Source organism: Stigmatopora nigra, chromosome 7, assembly GCF_051989575.1.
Source record: "Stigmatopora nigra isolate UIUO_SnigA chromosome 7, RoL_Snig_1.1, whole genome shotgun sequence".
In the NCBI taxonomy this organism is placed as follows: domain Eukaryota; kingdom Metazoa; phylum Chordata; class Actinopteri; order Syngnathiformes; family Syngnathidae; genus Stigmatopora; species Stigmatopora nigra.
Window position 1 is genome coordinate 2,592,365 of NC_135514.1, and position 10,136 is coordinate 2,602,500.

General features: G+C 38.3%; 1 protein-coding gene across 1 annotated transcript in view; it reads left to right on the plus strand.

Moving 5' to 3' along the window:
- Window positions 1-297: 297 nt before the first annotated feature.
- LOC144199896 (tumor necrosis factor receptor superfamily member 11B-like) overlaps window positions 298-10,136 on the plus strand; it is a 33,470-nt gene continuing 23,631 nt past the window's right edge. The window contains exon 1 of the mRNA XM_077721789.1: window positions 298-510. Within this exon, the coding sequence (XP_077577915.1) occupies window positions 490-510 (21 nt within the window). The 5' untranslated portion in view covers window positions 298-489. The remainder of the gene's footprint in view (window positions 511-10,136) is intronic.

The following is a 10,136-nucleotide window of genomic DNA, read 5'->3' on the forward strand; positions in this document are numbered from 1 at the left end:
AACAGTAACAATAACAAACAACTGACAAGGAAACTGAAAAAGTTGACCAGGCAACAAGTTAGTGAATCCACTGGGCTTTTAAAGCTGGCTCTTGGTAATTGCCATCAGCTGTGGCATCTTTTCAAATTGCGACATTTCCACTGATGCCATGTGCGTCCAAACTGGTACTCAAAGGCAGCAGTAAGTGCACATTTTCATTCCAACCAAAGAAGAGGATACATTTGAGCCAATCTGGTGTCTTAAAAGTGTAATCAGTTGATTTCCGTCAGGTGCTGCTGGTTTGAGCAGGTTAAACTGTCTGTGCTGGATCAATTGGAACAAAAACCTGCACCCACTGCAGCCATTAGTGAAATAGTTTGGAGACCCCTGACTTAGCTGATTGCAAACACACACAGTAAAGCAAGCTTAACAATATAAAAACACCCACTGGCTGAAATATATGTTTGTCCAAATACACAACCATGATTTAGCAAAAGAAATTACTGCCAAATGGAAATGAAAGAATACAAGGTAAGCAGAGATTAGTTTATTTACTGAAGTGGTTAAAGTGTTCTGATCATGCACATTGCTTACTTTCTACTGAGAGCAAAGACAGCTCCACAATAAGTAAACACTATATTAAATTTGAATGAATTGAATGGAATGCCTTTATTGTCATTATACAATGAGATTCAAAGCTTCACCATGAATTGCATTATTTGAAAGAGAAAACAAATCTGTTTTCCAAAGTATTACTTTCTGTGGTGAATGCATCTCAGAAATGTTATTGTAAATTTGAATTGATTTATTAGCCTTTCCAAAGGGGCATGAGGTTCAAATTCATTTAAAAGGTTTATACCCATTGTGTGGCTTTTCATTGTACATGGATTCCAAAGATTAATTTGGGAATGAGCACGCATTTATAGAATAATGTTTGTATGCGCAAACTGGTTGAAAACTCTGCAAAATGTATTTTTATATTCGTGGAAATGTCTAAAGAAGAAAACTTTTGGGATCACATTATGGCCAATAAGCTCACATGTCTTTTAACAGAACAAAAGTATGGTCCAAAGAGCATCCTACTTAAAGCCAAACAAACTGTCTTTGGGGAAAAGGAAAGACAAAGCCCCAAAATGGTCCAACCAGAACCGTTGCAATAAATATTGGGAACATATGAACATGAACAAAAAAATAGTGCAGTTGATGAAATGGAAATGTGGGAAGATACAGTAAAATCAATCAGTCAATCAAATAAATAAGACTCCTTGTCCACATTAAAGGGGAGACTGAATAGGAGCCGATTCCAGCAGAGACAAGTACGCCGACTGACAGAGTAATTGCAAGTCAATCGCTGGGCAAATATGTGCAGGATGGAAAAATCAACTAATCACACGTAGGTAATTTCGAAATATCCAACTCAGCTCAAGTTGAATGTTTTGAGAATTTGTAAAGAAGCTATCTACTGATGCATGTATTTATTTCATGTTAATTGACTTACCTCTATTTAATTATTTATTATAACAATAGCTGCAATTTTACTTACTGCCAACTCTCTTAGGGAATGAATTTACCGCTGTCAATGGCAATTAAACATTTGTAGTATTGAAGAGATTGCTGATGTTGTTTCTGGAAACTTTTGTACGGATACAGTATTTGAGAATCGAAATGAAATACTTGATGAAGATAATTAATTGTGAGATGATGCCTTCTCATTGAACCTAATGTGGTTGTACAGCTGAACGGGTGTGGTTTTCAGAATGTGTGAAAGCGGTGACGAACTTCACCACTGACCTTTCTCTTTTGTAAACCAAACCAGGAGGAAAAACTGGGATGACAGACAGCATATTCCTTGTGTGAATCATTAGATTCTCTGTGGTTAAGTCTTTTCACAAAAGTCTGTGTTTCCCCACGGGTTATCATACCACCATGCTGTTCAATCATTTATATGGTTAAGATGTATTGAATAGGCCCGGTGGTGCGGGTGGTTTGGGCGTCAGCCTCACAGCTCTGGGGTCCTGGGTTTAAATCCAGGTCATGTCCTTCTGTGTGGAGTTTGCAAGTTCTCCCTGGGCCTGTGTGGGTTTTCTCTGGGTACTCTGGTTTCCTCCCACATTCCAAAATCATGCATGATTGGCTGATTGGACACCAAGTTGCCCCTAGGTATGGGTGTGAATGTGCATGTGTCTGTCTCATTTTGCCTGGCCACCAATTCAGGGTGTACCCCACCTTGTGCGCGAAGACAGTTGTGATAAGCTACAGCACCCCCCACGACCCTAATGAGGATAAAGCGGATCAGAAAATGAGATGAGAAATGTATTGAATACTGTTTTTTTCCCCCTTTAGGCCAGTTGGTGAAATTGTCATCCATGCATTTTTTTGTTTGAGTTTCTGTTCTTTGTTGTTATTTTATTTTAATCTTTTTTTTTTTCAAGTCAAAACAAACCAAAAATGATGTCAATGATGCAGTGGGTGTCAAATTGTCAAACTCTCAATCCTTGAAGACGCTTGTGTTAGTATTTCACTGATCAGACAATGAACTTTGAGTTCAACTTTTCTCTTTTTTGAATGGATGAATTGTGGATTAAAACCACAATGCTGGCATCCAATCACTAGTTTCCTGTGGGTTGCAGAACCTTACAAGATTTATTGTCCCAAATTCTCCAAACTTCAGACTCTCACATTCTCTGCTCTACATACTGTCTTTGAAGGAAAAGTAAATGCTCACACATTTGATTGATAGGCAAACAGAAAATTGTTCCCAGGTATGAGTGTGAGCGTGAATAACAATGTGCAATACCAATGTGCAATATCTTAGATTGTGCAATATTTTGGAATTTCCTTGCCCGTACGTGACTTTTTATATTACTTATTTATGTCTTTTCATTGGGAAACACGCACTTTGTGGAGTAGCACCACTAATTTATTTGCAGCTTTTGTGTAATGACAATAAAGGCTTTTGGCTTCACTTGTATGGTTTTAGTGTGTTCTGTGATTGGCTAGCAACAAATTCACAGTGTCCCCCGCCTACTGCCCATATTTGACTGGAAAAGGCTGCTGCACCCTTGCAACCCTTGTGAGGATACGTGATATAGAAACTGCATGAATGAATGCTTACACCACGCCTTGCTAAACTTTACCAGCATTAGTATTGGCTAGCCCACACACGGGTCCAAAAGGTGTCTTGTTGTCCTGGATGCCTCGCACTGGTTTCCCAGCATTTGACCGCAGTTTGTCAGTGTTTGGATGTGAAAACCATTCATGTAGAATGGAATTGTTTTTTACTGAAGGCTTTTTATGAAAATGTTTGTAGAATCCATCACCGGTTAGTGATTATTGCCTGAAAGGGTTTACTTTTATCCCAAAGTCCCTTAAGTGATGTTTGACTTTTGGGGAAACATTTTGTGTTGTGCTACAAAACAGAATGCACAAATTGTTTAATAAAGCAAAGTTTTTACCGTAACACGGTGACGAACGCAAACAGATATTTTTCGTGTAACTCAAATGAATCATGTACTTGTATTTTCCCAATCACCATTTTATATCGGAGTGTGGTTTTGTGAGATGACTAGACCGTTTGTAAAACAATACGATCACCCAGCTTTTATACAATTGTCATGCATGAAGTAACCTCAAATGTTCCATGGATTATTACCCTTCCAAATCTATTCACCAAGGTGTTTGTGACGTATAAAGTGAAACACTGTAACACAAAAAACAATGCCAATATATTCCAAAATTTAAACTGATATATAAACACTGTCTTCTTGTTCAGGGCAAGTCTAAACCTCCAGTTAAGTGTGTTATTGAATCAATAAGCGATCTTTGCATCACCAAATTGTTTTTCTCAAGTTATGCATCTGGGGGTCTTTAATGCCTTTTTTCAAACACAAAGATTAGATGCCCAACGCCAGATATTTTTTTATTCTTAAAACACCCTGCGCTCTCTTTAGTTATTTATTTCCTTTAGTTTAGCAGTGCATTTTATCTTTATGTTGGTATTTCTCTTTTCTGTCATTCTTTGGATTGTAGCATCTTAAACATGGCAGGCCGGTGGAGCAAAGTGGTTAGTGCGTCGGTCTCACAGCTCTGGGGTTGAGGTTCAAATCCCGATCACGTCAACCTGTGTGGAGTTTGCGTGTTTTCCCCAGGCCAATGCGGGTTTATTCTGAGTACTTTGGTTTCTTCCCACATTCCAAAAAACATGCATGGTAGGCTGATTGTACACTCTAAATAATCTTGCAGTTTTTTTTTTAATCGTTTGTCGGGATTTTGGTTGAGTAAAATTGCCTATATTTATCAAAGTCTTACTATGGCTAAATTCTTCTGGTGTAGGCACAGCATATCTTCCTAGAACAGTAAAACATGAATACAGCCAATACTCCATATAATCACTCTACTTTCCAGTTAAACAACTTTAATGTCCTTTCTCTCCTTGTCTAGTTGTGATGACACTTTGATGGAGCCAGTTGTAGCTTTGACCACATTAAAAAACCTTTCAGCAGACCACTGTTGGGAACAAAGTGAAAGTAACTAAAAAGGGACAGATCCAGTGGATAGATGAGGTGAAAATTAACTTAATATTCTTCATGACAAGCCCATGTTAAACAAATACAGTGGAGTGTTTTGATGGGGCTAAAGAGCACGTATTCTAACTGATCTCATTTCCCTTACTCGCCAGATTTAACATCCATTCATCACTTTCGCTGATGTCTATGGACCGTTGCTTCTCATTGTGAACCTATCAATTTCTTCGTTCAGAAAGATTCAACAGTATCCTTCTCGCCAATTCCAGTCCGCCAAATTTAGCTTTCAATGCCCTTTTACTGGCAATTCACCACCACCGGATTAAGATCACACTTTTTCTGGCATGAGAAAGGCAAAAACAAATGAAAGCACATGTGTCTGCCTGGCTGTGTATTTCTGTGGACTATTATTCTTTCAAAAAAACAGGTCATCGTTTTGCATAATATAAACATGGTCCTACAGTGCGTCACATTAGAAAGAAAAACACACATAATTGGTTACAAATGAGGGAGAGAGGTGAACTAGAAGGCATTCATTCATTCATTTTCCATACTGCTTATCCTCCCAATAATCACTCTAGCCTGTCCCAGACAAATACGTCCAGCAGACAGGTGGCACCCTGAAATGGTGGCCAACCAATTGCAGGTCACAAGGATATGGGCAACCATTCACTATCACACTCGCACCGATACAATACAAAGTGTTCATCCAGCCTACCCTGCATGCTTTTTGGATGTGGGAGGAGTACCAAAAGAAAACTCAAGCCCAGGGAGAATATGCTATCTCCTCACAGGACATTCGGAACCCACCTCAGATTGAACCGCCAACCTCAGAACTGTGATAAATATCATTATCAACCTTCAAGGCGGGCAGCCCAGTGGTGTGAGTGATTAGTGTGTCGGTTTCACAGATCTGGGGTACTGGGTTCAAATCCAGGTCACGTGGAGTTTGCATGTTCTCCCTGGGCCTTTGTGGGTTTCCTCTGGGTATTCCAGTTTTCTCCCACATTGCAAACACATGCATGGTAGGCTAATTGGACACTCTAATTTGCCCCTAGGTATGGGTGTGTATGTAAGGTTGTCCTTTTTTTTCCTCGTGCCCTGCCATTGGCTGGCCACCTATTGAGTGTCCTCCGCCTCTGGCCTGGAACGAGCTGGGATAGGCTCCAGCACCTCCCGCAACCCTAGTGAGGATAAAGCAGTTCAGAAAATGGTAGGTCCAGTTTCCACTAAAGTGCTGATAACTGTCATTCATTAATTTAGCTCCCTATAATTGATATTGACAACTGAATTTTCATTTGACCATTTTTCTTTTTGAAATATCCCTCTGTGCTTCTTACATTTTTGATTTTACTTAAAGACAGGCAAACTAACTTGTAGCCAACACACACTACAGACATATTCACAACTCCATTGACAACTGAAAGCCCCAAGCATAACTTGGCAGAAAATGTACGAAAGAAGAAACTGTGGTAGAAAAGTATTTCATCTCATGAGCACATGAGTCTGTCGACCATTTAACCACATTCTAATCTTTTGTTGAATGATATTAACTTGCAATCAGAAAAGCATTTTTCAAAATGCAAAGTATCATTTTAGAAACACCTTCACAATTGTAAGATAAATCCAGCTACTTAGACTCAATCTGATCGAACTGAACTATATATCCGAATGATTACTGTTTTTAATTTAAAGAAATCTGTTTTCACTATTTTCTAATTCCTTTCTCCCATTTAACAATGTGTCCATTTTAATTCAATACATGCCACTTTGTCCACCCAGTGTTCTGGTGTTTATCAAAACTTTTTCACCCAAAGACAGCCTGCGCAGAATATGCACACACCCACATACACTCCCCAATACACACTTGCATGCAGACAGGCTGACAGGCAGGCCATTCCTCTGAGCACAGCTAAGTGCCAAGTGCGGGAAAGCCCAATGGCTTGCATTCCAGTGGCATCCTGGTGAGAGAACAGGAAGCCTGCTGCTGGTTCGTAGAATGCTGGCCTTTTTGTCATCTTTTCCAAGGTACCCAAAAACTGCAGGAAATTAGCCCAGTGGAAAAAAAACTGAGATAATAATAGGGATGAAAAAACAACAAAGAAACGAAATCTATGAGTCAAGTGGTTACCTTTTGAGTGTTTGAATTTTAACTCTGATTGGTTTCTGATGTTGAAATCTATGCACTGGCTTTAATGTCGCAGTTGAATGCATTTTAGACTGTCTGTCACAAATGTCCAATTGGCTACCTAATCCAATAAATTACCCAACTGTCACTTTAAATTTCAGCTTTTTGACCAGCATTTCAGGAAACTTTATTTTAGCACAGTCATTTGAGTGATTTGCCATTTGCAAATGGAAAAAAAGGGGAGAAAAATGTTATTTATGTCGACTTTTGGGAGTGATAATACGTAAAATATGACGGTGATTTCCTGATATGGTTTGACCACATGGGGTCTTATCCACAGTTTGTGTAAATTTCTTTAAAAAGAATGTTTTGTGTTTTCACAGCATTGGGGGATTTTTTTGCATTGCCTGTAGGGAGCAATTACTGCTTCACATTGAAAAGAGTTATCCCAAATTTACGTGTCAGTATAAAGGCGTGCAGCCAACCTCCATTTCCTCCTTTATTTTAAGGCAGCGGTCCGCAAACTTTTTCTCACTGTGAACCGGCTTATTGGGAGGGCGACAACTTAAAGCAAAATTGTCTGGGTGTGGAGCCGGTGCCCAAACAACGTCCATGACGGCAAAAAAAAAAAAAAAAGAAAAAACAAGTGCAAGCATAATAGCAATTATTTATTACAAGCAAAACCAAAACACAATTGTTGCGCTATTAAATCACTTCTCCTTTGAAAAATGGTTGTTTAACAAATATTATTATCATAACAACTTTTCTCATTTCAAGTGGGAGGTTGATATTGAAAATATTAATATTTATGACTCTGACGGACAGGCACCAGGTGGTTGGGGACTGCTGTTTTAAGGGAAGCATTTAAATTTTACCCTGAAATATTACACGATAGCATTTGAGAGGTAGTCATGGGTGAAACCCTGTGGAATAAAGTGTTCACACAGTAGCCGTACAGTGAGACCATCTTTACATTGGCTTTTTGCCATGGAGCATTTGGCCCAGTGAGTAAGAACTTGTTTTGATTGGTAAACATCACGCACAACTACATGCATTCAACCTCACATAAAATGAACATACAAACATGAAAGGAGGCTGCTCCCATTTGTCTGTTGACATTCCTTGACGCCTTGACTAAGTATATGAAGTATATCCTTGTAATGTACCTGGAAATATGATCGGGGAGACCATGCAAACTCTTGATTCTCAGGTGCTAACTACCAATAACCATGTTACCCGGTTTGCCTAATTCCAGCTAATATTCCATTTTATTTAGTTTTTATCATACGTAAAGTTCGAATGTGAAGGACAGAATGTGAAAAATTTCATTGTATGATTATTTCAATGTAGAAGAAAATAAGTGTTAACTGCTCAAGTCAAACTCAATCCTAAACTATTTTCTATTTTATTCCACGACACTGGTACCTCTACTTACTTTTTTTTTAAAGATAACTTAGATTTTTCTCAAGTAGAGATGTATTTTTCATGTAAAAGCTTTCATTTATTATTCATTAGAAGATCCTCAATACGTGAAACACTAAAAATTATAAAGGTATACCAATTCTGCAAGAAATAAGTGACAATCACAAAAAAAGAGAAAAAAAGATAGGGAAATATTTTATCAACCAATTAAAATTCATTAGAAATGAGAAGACATTTTCTATTGGGGTGGAGGGGCGAGTGTTGGTAAGCTAAGTAAACATACATACACAAGCACGTAAACTCATAACAACTTAAAATGATCTTACCCTTGGGGAAATATCGATCTGACGATGATTACATTTGGTAAACTTGGTGATGGCAAGACTTGTGAACACATTTGATAACAGCATGCTTCTTCGTAAGCACACTAAGAAAAAGTCAATAAACCTCTTAGAGGTCCGTGATGAAGATGGGTCGAAAGCATACGAGTCAGGTATTTACTGCTGTCCTGAACAGTTCTGCACTGGTCCCAGAAAAAGATGAAAAAGTACCCACAAAATGGGGCCTAACCCCGACGCGTTCATACTACCTCGTTAATAGGCAATGAGAGAGCAACTGTATCAGAGGACGTTTGAATTTTTTCCTAATATTTCCTAATATTTTTTTCATATATGGAGACCAAAGTTTCCCATTGAGGCTTTTTTGGCAACCTGAATTTTTCATGTGTGCCTATGTGTTTTTTCTGGGTTTCCTTCCACATCCTAAAAACAAGCATGCATAGGTCTCATCAAAGAGTCATAAATTATTAGTCTGTGTTACCTGTGTTTGGCACAAAACCATTTCAGGGTGCCGTTTAAAAAAATAGGCAATCTGGACGAAGAATCTATAAAAATAAATTGACGTACTGTAAAAAAAAAAAAAAAAAAATACATATGTATATAAAAATTGATTTCCAAGCTAGGTCACTGAACAATTCATAAGTCAAGTTTGCACTGTATAAAAGAAGCTTTTTCCTGCGCTGTTTAATTCCAGACATGTCGGTCTTCATAAGCACCGTTGAGTTTCCCCTAAATCATATTCAGAAACCTCACAAGAGAAAACAAGGTGACCACATCAGCTGCCGTGGAAGTCCAGGGTTCCCTTTGTTGTTTTTTCTTCTCACAAGGCCGCATATGAGTCACTGCTTTGACTGGCAAGGCTTCCAATACCAAGTACGATTTATGTAGAATAATCATTGCACTTTTTCATGACTGCACCGTCGTTGTCTTAAGCTTCCCTAGACCTTCCTTATCCTAGCACTGTGTTCCGCATTACTCACCCAACGTGCCAATTTCTGAAGCCTTTATTATTACTTTTTTTGTTGTTGTATTCTATACCATCTGTCCTTTGTAATTTCCATCTGACGATAAACTATCTTTAAAAAAAACCTTTCGGTTTGGACATTGGGGTGGTGGAGGGAAGAAAATGATAAGGTCAAGCCAATGGTTGTTCTTTTCTTTATTAACAATAGATCAGAGGCCCACTTTTTCTGAAATACTTTCACCTATCTTGATTTAAAGACTTTGTAGGCTAATGCACTGTAAATATACTATACTGTATAAACTTCTTTAATAATTGAAGTTCTGCTAAAACAAGCATTGAGCATATATCACTATCAAAATGATTTAATTGTGTACATAAGTTCCACATATGATCATATTCATTTGACAAGCATTGCCAGAAAATTACTTTATCGTATTCTGTCGTTGAATGTTGTTTTTTGAATCTGTACAATTTGATAAAAAGACATTTTTCCACCATCAAGGCACTTGTTTACCCTAATAATGGACCATTTTGCAATGTGGGGTTAAGTATCTTGCTCAAGAATACTTGCATAATATCACAAGGGCAGGGAATTGAACCCACAACCTCTGGGTTGGGGAATGGCCACTGAACCACACCATCCAAGGATAGTAATTGGTGATTGAAGGAAGGAAAGAAACGGCCCATTTCGTGTTTCGGGTTACCCCTTAATTGGGGAAATTCTATACTGTCTATCATTACATCTAAATAGCTCTACTGTAATGTCCCCATGTAGTCCAAAT